Source organism: Cajanus cajan, chromosome 3 (assembly GCF_000230855.2).
Source record: "Cajanus cajan strain Asha chromosome 3, NIPB_CcT2T_4, whole genome shotgun sequence".
In the NCBI taxonomy this organism is placed as follows: Eukaryota; Viridiplantae; Streptophyta; class Magnoliopsida; order Fabales; family Fabaceae; genus Cajanus; species Cajanus cajan.
In genome coordinates this window covers 830,720-850,019 of record NC_138519.1, presented here as the reverse complement: position 1 = coordinate 850,019, position 19,300 = coordinate 830,720, and the positions used below count along the sequence as shown (strand labels likewise).

General features: G+C 28.5%; 2 protein-coding genes across 2 annotated transcripts; both read left to right on the top strand.

The window, feature by feature from the left end:
- Nucleotides 1–853: 853 nt before the first annotated feature.
- On the top strand, nt 854–6,508 carry LOC109806493 (protein NRT1/ PTR FAMILY 4.6). The gene is made up of 5 exons (XM_020368916.3): nt 854–1,143; nt 1,282–1,390; nt 1,745–1,962; nt 4,529–4,963; nt 5,220–6,508. The coding sequence occupies exons 1-5, from the start codon at nt 1,141–1,143 to the stop codon at nt 6,144–6,146; spliced, it is 1,692 nt and encodes a 563-aa protein (XP_020224505.1). The 5' UTR covers nt 854–1,140; the 3' UTR covers nt 6,147–6,508.
- An 8,761-nt stretch (nt 6,509–15,269) lies between these two features.
- LOC109806235 (protein NRT1/ PTR FAMILY 4.6-like) lies at nt 15,270–18,515 on the top strand. The gene is made up of 4 exons (XM_020368608.2): nt 15,270–15,309; nt 15,631–15,848; nt 16,264–16,698; nt 17,406–18,515. The coding sequence occupies exons 1-4, from the start codon at nt 15,285–15,287 to the stop codon at nt 18,333–18,335; spliced, it is 1,608 nt and encodes a 535-aa protein (XP_020224197.1). The 5' UTR covers nt 15,270–15,284; the 3' UTR covers nt 18,336–18,515.
- The last annotated feature ends 785 nt before the right edge of the window (nt 18,516–19,300 follow it).

Sequence of the window (19,300 nt, the reverse complement as noted above, 5' to 3'; positions counted from 1 at the left end):
TTGTTAGAAACGATAGAACACAACAACCACTTTTCAAAAAATATTATTATGAGTATAGATAAAATAAAAAAGATGATTAATACTACATTGAAAAGATAATTTAACACGTATTGTGAAGCTTATTTTTTTGTTTTGACATAACACTTATTTATGGTACGGAGGAAGTGGTAATATAAAAATTTTGTCTTATAAAATGACATATTTCTTTCTATACATAGCGACATGTATATTTGTCACTAAAAATTATTTTTACATACACTATAATATAATAGATGTTGATATATTGTTAAAAAGTATAAATATTAATTATAATGACATATAATATATATTGTTGAATTTCATTTAAAATCATCAACACTAAAATTTATGTAATTAATTATATATCAAATAGATTTATAATTACATATATCATATTTATATTAATATTTTTTATATATCATTATATATAACATTTTCTAATATAATATGTATAATAATTAATAATCATCACTCTTTTCAAAAGGAACTTAACTAATTAATATTGTTAATAATTAAATAATTAACTAGATGGAGAATTCTAGTATGTATTTTTTTTTTCATTTATATGTGAGAATCATCAAAATCTGTATTTTTATTTCATTTATATGTGAGAATCAAATACAAGCAAGTTAAAATAATTCATGCATCTTGACCAATCGAATTAAATTTATCTTTTAATAAGTTTTGGTATGTATAATAATCATTACTCTTTTTATTTTATAATAAGAATTGTCCTAAATTGTTTTATACAAATAAAAAAATAATAAATAAATAAAATAATAATAATATACAAAATTAACATTTTAAATACGATAATAATTTTTAAAAAATATTACAAAAAATATACATAAAAATAAAATAATTAATTTTAGATTAAAAAGTTAACTATTGTGAGTCATTGCTATTGTGGAATTTCGTGTGATTAACGATCACATGCATCACAATTGCAGGAACATTACCGTTGAAAAAAAAAAAAAAAAAAAACATCACAATTTAGAACATTGGTTAGTCCATTTTGCCCAAGTTGCACCTATGCTTCACTCTCTTTAAATACTCACCAACCATCTCTCTTTTTCTTGCCTAACTATCTCACAATTCCAAACCCGAAAAGACGAGAGAATTATGGTGAGTTCGATTTCCTCTTCCCTTGCTCTCTTCTCTTGTCTTCTACTTCCCTTTCTTCTCGTTAATTAACTTTTACCACTCTGTACTTCATTTATCGTTTAATTTAATTCACACTTTCTTTCTAATTCTCTTGTATAGGAATTAGAACGAAACCAGATAACCACATGGGAAGGATATGTTAATTGGAGGAACAAGCCAGCTCTCAGAAGCAGTCATGGTGGCATGTTTGCTGCTTCCTTCGTTTTAGGTCTGTCCCAAATCCTACATTCATTCTATCTATATATATATATATAAATATATCACACTATTGAGTTATATATATATATCTCAATAGTATGATATATTTATATACACATACATATACTTAAATAATTATTTATGTAAATGTATTATGAGCTTGTGGTAAGATCTATGATGGGTTTAGAATTAATTTAAAAAGTCTAAGATAACCAACATTAAAAGTCACGTCTACGGTAGTGATCCGGAGAATTTGAATCGGAGTTAAAACCAGTGCAAGTGGTTGTTTACTTCATATATGTATATGAGATTGACGATAGTTATGAATCATAGGTAGCACTAATTTGAAATTGTGTTTGTGAAGTGGCGGAAATATTTGAGAATCTGGCATATATAGCCAATGCAAGCAATTTGGTGTTGTATTTGAACCAGCACATGCACATGTCCCTTTCCAAATCAGCCAACAGTGTCACAAATTTCATGGGAACGGCGTTCTTCCTTGGTCTGCTTGGAGGTTTCTTATCTGATGCTCTTTTCACCACTTATCACATCTACCTCATAAGTGCAGTGATTGAACTCCTGGTATGCACCCTAGCTCCACCACCGTATCTATGTCTGAGATCACTTGTGAATTAATATATGACTTTAATTTCTCTCACACACTTCCAAATCGGCTGTTACGTAATTATTATTGATTATTGATGCCTTTTTATTTCCCTTGCCCATTGTTCTATGATTCTCGGTTGAGAGGGGGAGAAGAGGTTGAAATTTGATTAGTATTATATTAAGTTCCTTTGAGAGCAAGCGTCTTTCAAAAACTGCATAGAAAACTGAAATACAGTAATTAATGGCATGTTTCATAAGCGATCGGAGTTCATGTATATAGATGGATGGGAAAACTGCATACGTTTCCTTCCTTTCTATTGTAAAGTACTGTATCAGAATAGAAGAAATATGCCATAAAAATTACAATTTCTCAAAATATAGGGAGAAAGAAATAAGGAAATAAGATAACTTTTATATATATATATATATATATAGTTCATGTATATAGATGGATGGGCAAACTGCATACGTTTCCTTCCTTCTATTGAAAAGTACTGTATTAGAATAGAAGAAATATACCATAAAAATTACAATCTCTCAAAATACAGGAGAAAGAAATAAAGAAATAAGATAACTTTTATATATATATACACGATTTTTGTTTTGTTTTACTATATTAAAAAAAAATCTTTCCTTACATATTCTTTTTCTTACTAAATAACACACAAATGCAAATCGCAAGGACGAATCTACTTGTAATGCAGGGGTGGCCTTGGCCCCCAAAATTTATATACACACATTAGTTGAAATCATACTAAGAAAAAAAACATTCAAACAATAAATAAATAAATATATATATATATATATATATAATTATTTGATACACTTCTATTTTTATAATTTAATTCTGCATAAATTTTCCTTTTATCTCTCCCTTTTTCATTCAAGAAAAAAAAAATTAGTCTGGAAGAAATTTTTTTTATGCCCTGGAATAATAGTTCCTGAAAATAAAAAATCTTGGGAATCAATATGTTGGAAATGATTAAATCTAATTGGTTGATTATATATTTTTGTGAATGTTCATAAATATTAATTGAAAATCAAAGATTTTTACAATTATGCAAATTAAAGCAACATAATATTTTTAGGATTTATAGCTTTTACTTCATTAATGTAACATTTTTACTGTAATAAAACATCCAATTTTTCCAGAATGTTAGATCTTATTTACTCCATGGGAACAATTTATTGGAAAAGTTGTATAAAAAGTATTTCAAGAAATCATGTTTCTTATGAATGGTATTTTTTCTATAATAAATCAAATGTGAGAAACTAATATTTTTATTATAATTTTATAATAATTTTAATTATTTAAAAAATTCTATAAATGTTTCGTTGAAATTTTAAATTTTAAAAATGTCATAAATGTTTTCTAGAAATAGGAAATAGGTGGGGTTAATGAAATAATTAAATTTTAATTTACAAAACTGAATTATTTAAAACTATTGTAAATGTTTTCTTAAAATTTCAAACTTCTAAAAGTTATAAATTCTTAAAATTTCTCTTAGTACGGTTATGAAAATCACGTACTAATTTTTTTATTATTAAGTATTATTATTTTACGAATAAAAACTAAAATTAATGACTAATTTATAGGATTAAGGAGAATTTGTAGTAATTGATGAGTGTATTCTTCTTTGTCTTTTATGGCATATGTATCTTATAAAAATAAAGTACAGAATTATTTAAAAATTTATATATATTAGTTAATATATTAAAATATATTATTTTTTTTGAATAATTTATAACTTCATTATTAAGATGCTAATGTTAATATTTCCTTTTTAAATCTATTTCTCTTTCAAAATAATAGAAAATGTTTGTTGTATACATAATTTATTCATGTATCACAACAGATTAAATTTAACACAAATGAATGTGGTAATTGGTATAGATTATACTATCATCCATTGTTTAAATTAATATGCGTTCTTCAATTAATAATATCTCTTTCATTCGCTAATAACTTATTTTGTTTCTAATACCTTTTATAAAATGATAAATTAACAAATTAAAAAATCATTTTAATCAAATGATATATGAAATATTTTAGTTAAAATAAAGTAAGTGCATTTAGTTATTTTTTTTATTAATGAATAAGCTTATATTAATTACTATAATATTTTTAATAATATATATTAATTTTTTATTACAAAAATAAAAAAGGAATCGATAATACATAGTTATTGAAACATACAAATAAAATGCTTCCTTCATGGTTCATCTTTTCATCGCACCGATCATGCTCTAATTTCATACAAATCATCATCTCACTTAAAAGAGAGAGCAAAACAGGTTGTTTTCTAGTGAATATATAAAATGAAGTGTTACAATTACAAAAATTGATGTCCAAAAGTCGGTACTTATTTGTCTTATATGTGCATTGTCATTTTAATTCGTTGATAACCCAGATAATATTTTGTTGCAGTTAACACTATAAATTAAAATAAACAAATGAAAAGAATGTACAATATTCTTATTATACTTAATTATTTTGCACAATTGTACAAAATGACTAAGGGAATGGGAACTTGTGTTGCAGGGATTAGTTGTGCTCACTATACAAGCTCGTTCACCTTCACTGCAGCCACCAAAATGTGACTCAGCCACCACCCTATGCCATGAAGTTAGTGGTGGAAAAGCAGCAATTTTGTATGCAGGACTTTATTTGGTGGCTCTTGGAATTGGAGGGTGTAAGGGGTCATTACCATCACATGGTGCTCAACAATTAGATGAGAACACCCCATCTGGAAGGAAGCAACGATCAACCTTCTTCAACTACTTTGTGTTTTGCTTGTCAACTGGTGGCCTTATTGCAGTTACATTTGTGGTGTGGGTTGAAGATAACAAAGGGTGGGAATGGGGTTTTATAATCTCTACTATAAGCATATCTGTATCTTTCCTAATATTTTTGGCAGGCTCAACTACCTACAGAAGCAAGATCCCTTCTAGAAGTCCACTTACAACTATTTTGAAGGTAATAACTATGAAGTTTTGTTTGTTTTCAGTTTTGTGCTTAGTTATAAGGTGGACTAAATAACTTTTGAAAAAAAGTCTTTTTAAAGTAAAGTAGCTTTTATCGTGAAAATTCTTAAAGAAAGACTTTCTATATTTGGATAAGATTTTTTTTAATAAAGTAACATTTAGTAGAAAATAAGAAGGCAAAATTTCTTAATTAAGTTAAAATCAACTAATGCAATTCTAGCAAATATGCTTCTTTTTTTTACAAGCAGGTACTAGTTGCTGCTACACTTAACGGTTGCTTCAGGAGAAATTCTAGTAATATTATGGTGGAAGAATATGCCGTAGAAAACAAGGGGACTGAAGCTCCAACCAATACCTTAAAATTTCTCAATAAAGCAATTGAAAACAACACACAGTGTTTAGCAATGAAATGCACTGTGGAGGAAGTAGAAGATGTGAAGATAGTGTTAAAAGGACTACCCATATTTGTTTGCACCATTATGCTAAATTGCTGCGTGGCTCAGCTATCCACTTTCTCTATTGAACAGGCTGCAACAATGAACACCAAACTTGGTTCCTTCACGGTGCCACCAGCCTCCTTATCAGTTTTCCCATTGGTCTTTATCTTGATTTTGGCACCAATTTATGACCACATCATCATCCCATTTGTAAGAAAAGTAACCAAAACAGAAATGGGCATCACTCATCTCCAACGAATTGGAATTGGATTAGTCCTCTCTATAATTTCTATGATAGTGGCAGCAATTGTTGAAGTAAAGAGGAAACAGGTAGCCATTCACTCCGGCCTCATAGATACAACCAAACCATTACCCATCACATTTTTTTGGATTGCTCTCCAGTTCTTGTTCCTTGGTTCTGCTGATCTTTTCACCCTTGCTGGGATGTTGGAATTTTTCTTCACAGAGGCACCAACTAGGATGAGATCCTTGGCTTCATCACTTTCTTGGGTCTCTGTGGCTTTTGGGTACTACCTAAGTTCAGCAATTGTATCAATAGTGAATAGAGTCACTGGTAATGCCTCTCATAAACCGTGGCTATCTGGGGCCAACCTTAACCACTATCACTTAGAGAGGTTTTACTGGCTTATGTGTGTGCTTAGTGTGTTGAATTTCTTACACTACCTGTTTTGGGCTATTAGATACAAATATAGAGGAAAAGGAACTACAACTGAATGAAAAAATTGAAAGGGAAGTCTTCAAGTGGTTTAAATTTAATGTCTTAAGTATAAAAGGTCATTGATATGGTCAAAATATTTTCAACCCATTCTTCAGTTGTAACTTTATATACTTATATTTTCAACCCATTCTTGTTGTAACTTTATATACTTGCACTAACATACAACTGACCGGATCAACAATGCCTTGCAATAAAAATGTCACTGCAACATTTTTGAATTTAGGCTAAAAGAAAAATTGTGGTTAGACGTTGGGTTAAAGTTTAAGCCACAAAATTATCACGATTTTTTAAATACGCTCTAAGTAGTCGTGATTTTTGTTTTCAGTCACGGAAACAAAATAATCATGGGTTTAAATATTGAGATACACCACACTTTTTTTTGTGTGTTTATATTTTTAGGATCACAAAATATTTGATTGTGGCCAAATATAATAAGCAACAACCATAGTATTTTATAGTATACCTCTTTAAGTGTTGTCTAATCGTTTAGGCCATGATTTTCTAAATGTTATCATGCATGTTATATGCTTAGACCACATTTTATAAAAAATGTGGACCTTTGCAGTTTTTCCAACAAAGAATTATTGTACTCTAAATGTTTAGGCCATGATTTTTTAAGTGTTTAGACCACAAGTTTTTAGTAGTTATATTATCACATTTAATTATTTCAAAAATAGTATATATAGTAAATTGTTGTTTGAGCCATAATCATATAATTATTTATCATTTATTAATGACAATACTTAATCATTTAAGTTTATAATAAAATAAAACAATATACAAAAAATATTTAACTAATAAAATATTTAAATTAATAATAATACAAACTAAAACATAAACCATGTCTATATATATATATATATATATATATATATATATATATATATATATATATATATATATATGAGAAGGTTTCAAATGACATTGATGTAACTTTTACTAAGTGTTACACCGTTTAATAACTTTATATTAAATGTAAATTTTGAAAATCCAATCGTTAGATTGAAAGTTCATATCACTCAGATCATATATATCAAATTTTATATTAATCTAAGATGATTTGATACTTCATTCTCATAAAATATAATTGACGTAATATATACATTTCAAAATATACTAAAATATGAACACTTTGATTACCTTCAAGTTGTTGTTCAATTTTAACAAAATTTGATATATATGATCTAAGTGATATGAACTTTCAATCTAATGGTTGGATTTTTTAAAAATCACATTTAATATAAATTTATTGAGCGATGTAACACTTAGTAAAAGTTACACCGGTGTCGTTTGAACCCTCCTATATATATATATATATATATATATATATATATATATATATATATGTATGTATGTTTATGGGAATGATACTCCTACCTATTTTTTAGTGGGAGTATATTAGCAACCTACATCAAAATTTTATGTCAAAAAAATCACTCATTTCTTTTGATTTGTTTAATTTGTATAAAGGATATTATAGTAATTTAATTTAATTTTAAATAAAAATAAAATATTTTCTCTCTCTTATTAATTTCATTCTCTAAGTCATTTATCTCTTCTATTAAATTCTTTCTCCAACTCATTTCTTTTTCCTATTAAATTCTTTCTCCAACTCATTTCTTTTTCCTATTAAATTCTTTCTCTAACTTATTACCTCTCTCCTATTAAATTCCTTCTTTAACTCATTTCTCTCTCATCTCTCATGATATCTCCCCCCTCTTTCACTGAATAAATAAAAATTAATTAATAGAAAAAATAAATGAATTAGAGAATGAAATTAATAAGAGATAAAAAATATTTTATTTTCATTTAAAATTAAATTAAATTACTGTAATATCCTTTGTACGAATTAACCAAATCAAAAGAAATGAGTGATTTTTTTGTCCTAAAATTTTGGTGTAGGTTGCTAATATACTCCTACTAAAAAATAGCTGGGAGTATATTACCATTCCCCATATATATATATATATATATATATATAACCATATAACACCAACCAAAACCAAGACAACCAGAGCAAATCCAAAGCTTAGAACCAACATATCAATCAATATAACCTGACAACCACCTACTCCATCAAAATTGGAATAGAAACCACAACAAGAGAGAAATTGTTGTAAAACATTGTATTACAATTTAAACAGGAGTAGTTACACTTTGGATATCAAGTAACAAAATTAGAAAAGTTCAATTATATATGAATAAGGACTTGCAACATCACTTTTAATTTCTAAATCCTTAAAGTATGAAACATTAGCATAAAGAAAGAGTATCAAAGACACAAGGGTTCTTTCAAGATTCAAGAATGTGTTCACTGTAGATCGTGAAGGAAGACGTAACGATTGCTTTGTTGTTGAAAAACAAGATTGATGTAACTATAACGTTGTTCGCAACCAACTTTATTAACGCAGAGACTTGGCAGAAAGACATTAATTTATAGATACTTACAGGGTTTTATGGGTGTTTAGAACGTCGTCAAAGAAATTATTCACAAGACTTGTTACGTTAGCTAGGAGGCTTTTCTAATTTCACATTATGTGTAATTGGGGACTTAATGATCTTTTATCATCGTTTGAGTATGTAAATTGAACACATGATATAGTATTGTGTCTGTGTGACATGTATCATATGCACGTAAATTGGTAAATCAGTAAATTGATACATATATAGATTGTATATATATTGTGATTTGCACCATATGCATGCAAATCTTAGTTTGTGTCCATTGTATCTTGTGTGTGAATGGATTTTATATTGAGTGATTGGGATGAATAAATATAGTTATGAATGATTTATTAATACCTTATTATGAATATTTAATTGCATATGTATGCATTTTAAGGATGTATCTGTTATGTTTTGTGTATTTGACTATCCGACCTTATTTCATGTTGTGAGTCAAAGTGAGATGTTTCTCACTCTGTTTTGTTTCTATGTTGTTCTTCATATATGTTGTTATAGGTGATGATGCTAGTAATGAGACTTAGTCCTTATTTTGGGAAGTGTTCTAATAGGATATGCAACATTGGATCGTAGATTTGGATTGTTTCTTGTTAAAGTTATATATTTTCTAGGACATGATGTTCGACTACTAGCTATGTTTTACTTTGAAGTTTTATTTATGTATTAATAGGAGGAGTTTGTTATGTGGTATCCTTTACCAACCTTGATTTTTCTCAATTGATTTTTATGCATGAATCTAGTTTAAGTCAGTAAGCCATTTACATTGAATATCGTTACATGTGGGGTAGATGGTGTCACATAAGGGGTTTTATGGATGCTCGAAACATCATTGAAATTATTTTCATGACTTGTTATGTCATCTAGCATCATTTTCTAATCTCTCATGGCATGTTCTTGTGGACTTTAATGACTTATCATTAGCGAGTGAGAAGGGAGGGTGTTTATCGCACCCACAAGCACTTATAACATGTTGCCTTAGATTATGTTTTTAGAGGACCTTCAATTAGAGGGTTATCAACATACGTGGTCGAGAGGTAGATTATTGGAGGACATGATAGAGGAGTGTTTCGATCATGCTATGGTTACATCAAGTTGGAGACCCCTCTTCTTAGACTGTATCTTATCTAATAGTATCATATATGACTTCGTGATATCATAATCTTATTTGGCTTAAAATTATGGAAAACATTCCAAATACTTGGAACCATTCCTTTCACTTTGAGAACACTTGGCTTGAGGAACCAAAAATTGATGGTAATTAAGGTTACCAATGGTTGGAGGCCCTAAGTAGCTTGGGGAGTTGATGGACGAGTCAGTAGATCTGGACAACATCTGAAGAGGTAGACAAACACTAAGGAATACATGTAAGGAAATAAAGTGGACCAAACATGAGATGAACATCATTAGAAACCAAGGTGATTCTCGGGGATGTGATCATTATGTGGTACTTCAAAATTGTCTTAGCTCCGATTTATTCTGCAATGAATTATACAAGAAATATTAGACAAATCAATTTTGGGTTAGGAATAAGATGCAAATACTAAGTGTTTCCATTGATAAATATATACAAGGTGTAATCATAATATTGCATTGATGCATTACAAGACTGTTTACTAATTCATTTTACTATATCCCTAGGGTTCTCACAAGAATCACAAGTACTCATAGATTCATGATTTCATGCAATTATAAAATATTAAACACAAAACTACTTATCAATTACTACAAATAAGGCATATAAGAAGAACATAGAACACAAAATTATAGGTTGCAATCACAATTTGGGATTTTTCCCTCATACAACATACACAACCGAAAAGAGATTGGGAATCAATCTCATTACCCTAAAGATATGTCATACCTAGAGTGAGACTATTCACTCCCCCTTACCTTCATGAATGCTAAAAAGTAGGGTGCAAATCTCTATATATAATGATCTTCAAAATTATCTTAGCTCCGATTTATTCTGCAATGAATTATACAAGAAATAGTAGATAGATCAATTTTGGGTTAGGGATAGGATGCAAATACTAAGTTTGTCCATCGATAAATATAAGGTATAATCATAATTGCATTGATGCATTACAAGACTCCTTACTAATTCATTTTACTATATCCCTAGAGTTCTCACAAGAATCAAAAATACTCATAGATTCATGATTTCATGCAATTATAAAATATTAAACACAACTACTTATTGATTACTACAAATAAGGCATATAAGAAGAACATAGAACAAAAAATTATAGGTTACAATCACACAATTTGGGATTTTTCCCTCATACAACATTCACAACCGAAAAGTGATTGAGAGTCAATTAATCTCACTACCCTAAAGATATGTCATACCTAGAGAGAGACTATTCACTCCCCCTTACTTTCACTACAAGGAAAATGATGAATTGCGACGGTTATGCTGAAACCGTCGTCTCTTTGATATTGCGACCCTTCATACGACAGTTTCTACCAACCGTCGCAAAATTTTCAAAATTGCGACAGTTCCTCCTAACCGTCGCAATTTACAAGACAAAAATTGAAATAAAAATTCACACAAAGTCATGCACACTCCAAAATTATATAATTTTACTTTCAATAAAAAATAAAAAATAAAATAATAATGACATGTAATTACATTTAGAAATGTTAAAAAGGAAAAAATATTTTAATATACTATATTAATTTTGTTTCTCTATCTTTTAAATTATTTTAGAATAAAAAAGTGTTATGTTAATCCTAGGAAGCTAAAAATTAAAAAAAAAATATATGTTACATTTTTTTTATGTGCTAGTGAAATTAATAATACATCTTAATTGTGTATTAAATCGAGAATATTGAAAAATAATAAATAATTTATGAAATTTATTATTTTAATATTTAATTAAATATGAGATATTTGATAAATTAATTATCTTTTCACAAATAATAACTTAAAAATCACTTCTAGGTTTGAATATAATACACACACACACAACATATATATAACCCCTATTTAATTAGAATTTAAAAGTTATTTTTGGTACAAACTAAATATTATTTTTTTCAAAAATCACGGTGAAATTTGATAAAGTTTAGGATTAAAAATACATTTAATAGTAGATTAGACCAAAAATAATATTTCTTTTGGAAGTATTATATTATCTTAATAAACTTATATTTTATTAACAATTTTATATATATTTTGTTTAATATAAGATACACAATTATCATAAAAAAATTATATATATATATATATATAGAGAGAGAGAGAGAGAGAGAAAGAGAGAGAGAGAGGAGGAGAAATCAAATGACTCACAAAGTAACTCTTAATAAAGTTACTCTGCTCAATAACTCATGGTATAAGTTAAATTTTATCGATCCAATTATTAAATTAAAGTTATTAAATTTTACTAATAATTAATATAGAAAAATTGATTAGAAAATAAAACAAGGATAAATACACTTTTTAAATTTTATATCTTAGATTTAAGATCAATAAATAAATTAAGTTAATTAATAATTTATTTAAATGTTAAAATTTAATTTATAAAAATAATATTTTAAAAGAGAAAGGTTATAATAACACCAGTGTAACTTTTACTTACACCGCTCAATAACTTTATATTAAATGTGAATTTTATAAATTCAATCGTTAGATTGAAAGTTCTTTACTCTTAGATCATATATACAAAATTTTATATTAATTCAAGATAATTTGATACTTCATTCTTGAGAAAAAAAATGACCTAATATATATATTTCAAAATATACTAAAATATGAACACTTTGATTACCTTCAAGTTGTTTAATTTTAACAAAATTTGATATAAACATATAAAGTGATATGAACTTTCAATCCAACGGTTGGATTTACAAAATTCACATTTAGTATAAGATTATTAAGCGGTGTAATACTTAGTAAAAGTTACACCAGTGTTATTATAACCTTTCTCATTTTAAAATATATAAATTATTATTTAAACTTTTAAATTTATAATAAATAATTTAAATTATATCATAATATTAATTTTAAATAGAAATAAGTAGATTGTTAATTATAAAAGTAAGTATATATATAAATAAAGATTAATTAAATATAATATAATTATTATTAGTAATATAATTATTATATATTTATAACGATTTGGACACACCGGAATGAGAGGGGTCCAAAGATAGTATAAGTATGAGATTGTATAGTTGAGAATGACTTAAATGATGAATTAATTTGTACTACTTATACTGACAACATGTATATGCTTTTCTGTAGCTTATCTCATCAGAACTCCACAGTTAAGTGTGTTTGACTTGGAGTAATACAGGGATGGGTGACCTTCTGGAAAGTTTCCCAGAAACTGTGTAAGTAAGGACAAAACATGCTAAAAAATGAAGTATTGTGAAATAGAATCCTTGAGAAGAATAACAACCGAATTTGAGACGTCTAAAAAATTTAATAAAATAAAAAATAAATATTTAGCGACTGATTTAGAGGTAGTTGGTGCGACAGGTGTTGTAAGGGTCGCAATTCCAATTTTGCGACGGTTTGTACAACGGTTTCAGTAACCGTCGCAAAATTCCCTCGTGACGGACATTTTTGCGACGGTTGGTGAACCGTCACAATTGTGTCTTTACGGCAATTTTAACCGTTGCATTATAGGTCATATAACTATCGCAAAATCATCATTTTCTTGTAGTACTTCATGAATGCTAAAAAGTAGGGTGCAAATCTCTATATATAATGATTTTCAACATTATATATAAAAACCTAATTTCACTTTAACCCCTTATAAAACCTCCTCACATGCGTTTTAATCCATTAGTGAAATAACTAATCACAATTACTCTCTATTCTTTAATTATTTAAAACATATAGATAAATACAATAGATAAACATATCTCTTCAAATATAATAATTTCAAAATTTTTATATTTCATTTCTAAAAATATTTTTATCTATAAAATCTCTTAATTAATTAAAACTATTATTAATTTATTTAGAAAATTTTGGAGTGTTACAATAAGACTCCATAAGAAATAAATTCAACTAATTAATATTGTTAATAATTTCATAGCTACATACTAGACAGAGAATTCTAGCACTTTTTTTTTCGTATGTGAGAATCAAACACAAAATCAAGACGAATTGTAAAAATTCATGCATCTTGATCAATCAATTGAGTTAAAATTTTCTTTTAGAACTTTAGTGTGCATAATAATCATTAACTCCATCCCATAATAAGTGATGTTTTAAGTTGTTTTATATAGACAAAAAAAATAATAAATAGTTGAAAAAGATACTAGTAATTTTATAAAATTAACATTGTAATTAGTTTTGTTTACTAAAAATGATTGAATACAATAAAATTTTCTATAGAATATTGTGAGAATTATACATGAAAATAAGGTAATTAATATTCCATTCGAAACGTAGCATGACACTTATTTTTGTTTAGAGAAAGTACTCTTTCTTAAAAAGAAATAAAGTCAACTAATCACTCTCTTCTTCCATACAGTATAGTGTAAGAAATAAAAAATATGTCTTAGAATAAATGTCATTTTATATTGAAAATAATTTTATTAAATTATTATTGCCACTTTCATTTATTTATTATTATTTTTTGGTGAATATGAAAAACTATAAATTGACAATTATTATAAGACATAAAGAATAACATTTTTAATAATTGTATAGGAAAAATGATATTTTTACAACAATTTCATACAACAACATTTTTTATTTCTATCATGATCTATAACTTCATTTATTATATTTATTTATAGTAGGGAGATAGAGACAAAAAAATTAATATAGTAAAAATTGGTGAATAAATTATTATTCATGTATGATTATTCATTGCATAAAAGTCTTATCGTTCTAGATTGCAATTACAGCCACCGTAGTTATGGCTATTCAAGTTGCTACAAAGAAAATTATGGTAAAAAATTATTATATATTTGCATGAAACACAAACAAATAATTCTATATTACAAAAATATAATTAAATAGTACTTTCACAAATTTTTATTTCACACCTCTTTTAACCTTTTCTAAAATGCATTATGTATTATCCTAACACTCTAATCAATCATTAGTTTCCTCCTTCTCTCTTAACATCCCAAGTGATCACATTTATTAGATTAAAAAATTAAAACTTGAAACAATTTTGTTTTTAGGAGAAACAAGTGAAATAAAATAGTTATGGATCAATTGTGATTATGTTGTAGTTGCGTTATTGTTACATTATGAAATTTCGTCTAATTTAAAACTATTTCACCATTACGGGGTGTTACTATTGCTAAAAACATCACAACAATAATATTGTTGTCCTAACACGTGTCTGCGGATCACAATTTAGAGCCCTCGCTATAACATTTATCCCAAGTTACACCTAAGCTTCCACTCTCTTTAAATACTCACCAACCACCGTTGTTTTTCTTGGCTAACTATATCAAAGTTTCAGACAAAGAGAGAGAGGGTTATGGTGGGTTTGCTTTCCTCAACCCATGGCTCTCGTCACCCAGTTCCCTTTCTTCTTGCTAATTAATTTTTCTCACTCAATGCTCCATCTATAGTTTAATTTAACTCACACTTTCTTTGTAATTCTCTTGTGTAGGAATCAGAACGAAACCAGATAACCACATGGGAAGGATACGTTAATTGGAGGAACAAGCCAGCTCTCAGAGGCCGCCATGGTGGCATGCTTGCAGCTTCCCTCATTTTAGGTCTGTATCCTGAGTCCCCCCTCAATATGTATGACTCAATAGTTTAAAATATCTATATACATACACATAAACTTAAATAATTACTTTTGTCTATGCATGTATTATGAGCTTGTTCATGTATTTATGACAGATTTAGAACCAACTTATTAAAAAGTCCAAAATAACCAACATTAAATGTCACGTCTACAGTAGTGATCCGGAGAATTTGAATCATAGTTAAAACCAATCCAAGTGGTTGTTTGCTTCATATATGTACATGATGAATGATGATAGCTAGATATGAATTATACGTGGCACTAATTTCAAATTGTGTTTGTGCAGTGGCGGAGATATTTGAGAATCTGGCATACATAGCCAATTCAAGCAATTTGGTGTTGTATTTGAACGAGCACATGCACATGTCTCTTTCCAAATCAGCCAACAATGTCACAACTTTCATGGGAACGGCCTTCTTCCTTGGCCTGCTTGGAGGTTTCTTATCTGATGCTCTTTTCACCACTTATCACATCTACCTCATAAGTGCACTTATTGAATTCCTGGTATGCACCCTCCACAAAAATTTAAAAAGAAATTGATAACACATATTTGCTTAAACATACAAATAAAATACTTCCTTCATGGTTCATCTCTTCATAGCACCGATCATGGTCTAATTTCATATAAAATATCACCTCCCTTAAAAGAGAGAGCAGAACAGGTTGTTTTCTAGTGAATATATAAACTGAAGTGTAATAAACATTAATGTCGAAAAGTCAGTACTTAATTTGTCTTATGTGCGTTGCAATTTGAATTCATCCATAACCGAGATAATATTTTGTTGCAGTTTCTTATGCCCCATTTTAACACAATAGAAATTAAAATAAACAAATGAAAAGAATGTACAATATTCTCAGTCAACTAAATTATTTTGCACAAATGTACAATATGACTAGGGAATGGGAACTTGTGTTGCAGGGATTGGTTGTGCTCACAATACAAGCTCGATCACCTTCACTGCAGCCACCAAAATGTGACTCAGCCACCACCCTATGCCATGAAGTTAGTGGTGGAAATGCAGCAATGTTGTTTTTAGGACTTTATTTGGTGGCTCTTGGAGTTGGAGGGTGTAAGGGGTCATTGCCACCACATGGTGCTCAACAATTAGATGGGAACACCCCATCTGGAAGGCAGCAACGATCAACCTTCTTCAACTACTTTGTCTTTTGCTTGTCAAGTGGTGCCCTTGTTGCAGTTACATTTGTGGTGTGGGTTGAAGACAATAAAGGATGGGAATGGGGTCTCGTAATCTCTACTATAAGCATATCTGTGTCGTTTCTAATCATCTTGGGAGGCTCTATTACCTACAGAAGCAAGATCCCTTCCGGAAGTCCGCTTACAACCATTTTTAAGGTAATAATAACTATGATTTGTTGTTTCCATTACGTGCTTAGTTGTAAAGTGGACCAAATAACTTTGAAAAAAACTGTGTTAAAATTAAAGTAGCTTTTATCAAGAAAAATTTAAAAGAAACACTTTCTATGTTTGGATAAGTTTTTTTTTAATAAGAGGATAAAATTTCTTGCTAACTTAAAATAAAGTTTTGTAATATAATTTTTTATATAAGCTATCTAATTTAATTTATCCAACAGTTATATATATACATATATATATATATGTTTAACATATATATTTTATTTATTTGGATAAATTTCTCCGAAAGTAACTATAGCATAAAAAAAGGAAGAAAATTCTAAAATTAGTATATTTAATAATAAATTAAAACTAGCTTATACTTAGTTAAATATAATATTTTGAAGAAATTAATAAAAGAAGAATTCTATAAAATTAAACTGATTTTAGTTTATGAAAAAGTTTATTTCATTTTCTATTTTTCTATTTTTCTTTTTAAAACTATTTATGAGGAATTTTACTCAAACAGACTGATAAACTAGTTTAAACTAATTGGAGAAACTTCATTTTATAATTTTCTTCTGCTATAAATACTTATTAAAGGGTTTCTATTACTTTTAATAATTGAAGCTAGAAAGATGTTGAATTAGATATCCACGTAACTATCCTCACTCAGACGCCTGTATGCTTCCTTTATCTATCAACAGGTACTAGTTTCTGCTATGCTTAACATCAACCTCAAGAAAAATTCTAGCAATGTTGTAGTAGAAGAAAATGCCGTAGAAAGTAGGGTCATTGAAGCCCCAACCAATACCCTAAAATTTCTCAATAAAGCAATTGAGAGCAACCCGAAATATTCATCAATGAAATGCACTGTCGAGCAAGTAGAAGATGTGAAGATACTGTTGAAAGGACTACCCATATTTGCTTGCACCATTATGCTAAATTGTTGCGTGGCTCAGCTATCCACTTTCTCTATTGAACAAGCTGCAACAATGAACACCAAAATCGGTTCCTTCACGGTGCCACCAGCCTCCTTATCAGTTTTTCCACTGGTCTTTATCTTGATTTTGGCACCAATTTATGACCACGTCATTATTCCATTTGCAAGAAAATTAACAAAAACAGAAATGGGCATCACTCATCTCCAACGAATTGGAATTGGATTAGTCCTCTCTATAATTTCCATGGCAGTGGCAGCAATTGTTGAAGAAAAGAGGAAAAGGGTGGCCATTCACTCCGGCCTTAGAGATGATGCAACTAAGCCACTACCCATCACATTTTTTTGGATTGCTCTCCAATTCTTATTCCTTGGTTCTTCTGATCTTTTCACGCTAGCTGGGGTGATGGAATTTTTCTTCACAGAGGCACCAACTAGGATGAGATCTTTGGCTTCATCATTTTCTTGGGTCTCTGTGGCTTTTGGGTACTACCTAAGTTCGGCAATTGTATCAATAGTAAATTGGGTAACTAGTATTGCCTCCCATAAACCGTGGCTATCTGGGACCAACCTTAACCACTATCGCCTAGAGAGATTTTACTGGCTTATGTGTGTGCTTAGTGTGTTGAATTTCCTACATTACTTGTTTTGGGCTATCAGATACAAATATAGAGGAAAAGGAGCTACAACTGAATGAAGAAAACAAAGAGAAAGTTTTTAAGTGGTTTATGTACACCTTAAGTATACAAGGCCATCGATCGATGATCAAAATCTTTTCGAGCCATTCTTCGGTTGTAACTTTATATACTTTCACTAACATATGAACAAAATCTTTTATGTCAAATCATTGTTGAGTATGTGGAGTCTAAAGGGTTTATTGAGCTTGACCCATTTGTTTGTGTTTTTTTTGTAAATACTCATGTAATTGCAAACTTAATTATGAAATAGAAAATATCATCTAATGCAGTCGTGGACGTAGATTATTTTGACCGAACCACGTAAATTTCTATGTCTTGAAAGTTTACTTTTTCTCTTGTAGTTGTACGTGTGAGTGCGTTTGTGATCCTTAACAATCATCATAAAAAAATATCAACACTTGATATTTAAATTTATAGATTATTTTGAGGAAGAAACGATTTAAATTCTTTGATCCTCTAGTTTTTTATGTATAATTCATCTAAATCATAACCTTTTTCTAAAATGAGATGTTAAAAATGAATAATAAAGTCCATGTCTCATGACCAAAACCTTTTCATAATAGTCAAATCTCTCTTCATGATTAATAGTATTTTTAGAACCTTATGTTCATTCATTAAGATCGTTCAACTCTTATTTATTTCTTATTTTTGTTTTATCCATCAAAATAATAGAAATATGAGCTTAGTTAACTACACATCATATATATTCATCACACCATATTAAATGTTTGTCTCATATACCTTTTCATAATAGTCAAGTGTGTCTTCATGATTGACGGTGTCTTTAGAACATTATGACTATTCATTTAGAGTTACATCTATTCTTTATTTCTTATTTTTGTTTTACCCATTAAAAGAATATAAATATGACTTTGTTAATTACACATCATATACAGACCATACCATATTAAATATTATAAAATCTAACAAATTTATCCTTATAATAACTTTTTAATAAACTTGG

Excerpts from the sequence above, each read along its gene's own strand:
- LOC109806493 (XM_020368916.3), top strand. Across the intron at positions 1,391-1,744 it reads TGCTGCTTCCTTCGTTTTAG|TGGCGGAAATATTTGAGAAT; the intron begins GTCTGTCCCAAA and ends GTGTTTGTGAAG. Across the intron at positions 4,964-5,219 it reads CACTTACAACTATTTTGAAG|GTACTAGTTGCTGCTACACT; the intron begins GTAATAACTATG and ends TTTTACAAGCAG.
- LOC109806235 (XM_020368608.2), top strand. The coding sequence starts at position 15,285 with ATGCTTGCAGCTTCCCTCATTTTAG. Across the intron at positions 15,849-16,263 it reads GTGCACTTATTGAATTCCTG|GGATTGGTTGTGCTCACAAT; the intron begins GTATGCACCCTC and ends CTTGTGTTGCAG. Across the intron at positions 16,699-17,405 it reads CGCTTACAACCATTTTTAAG|GTACTAGTTTCTGCTATGCT; the intron begins GTAATAATAACT and ends ATCTATCAACAG.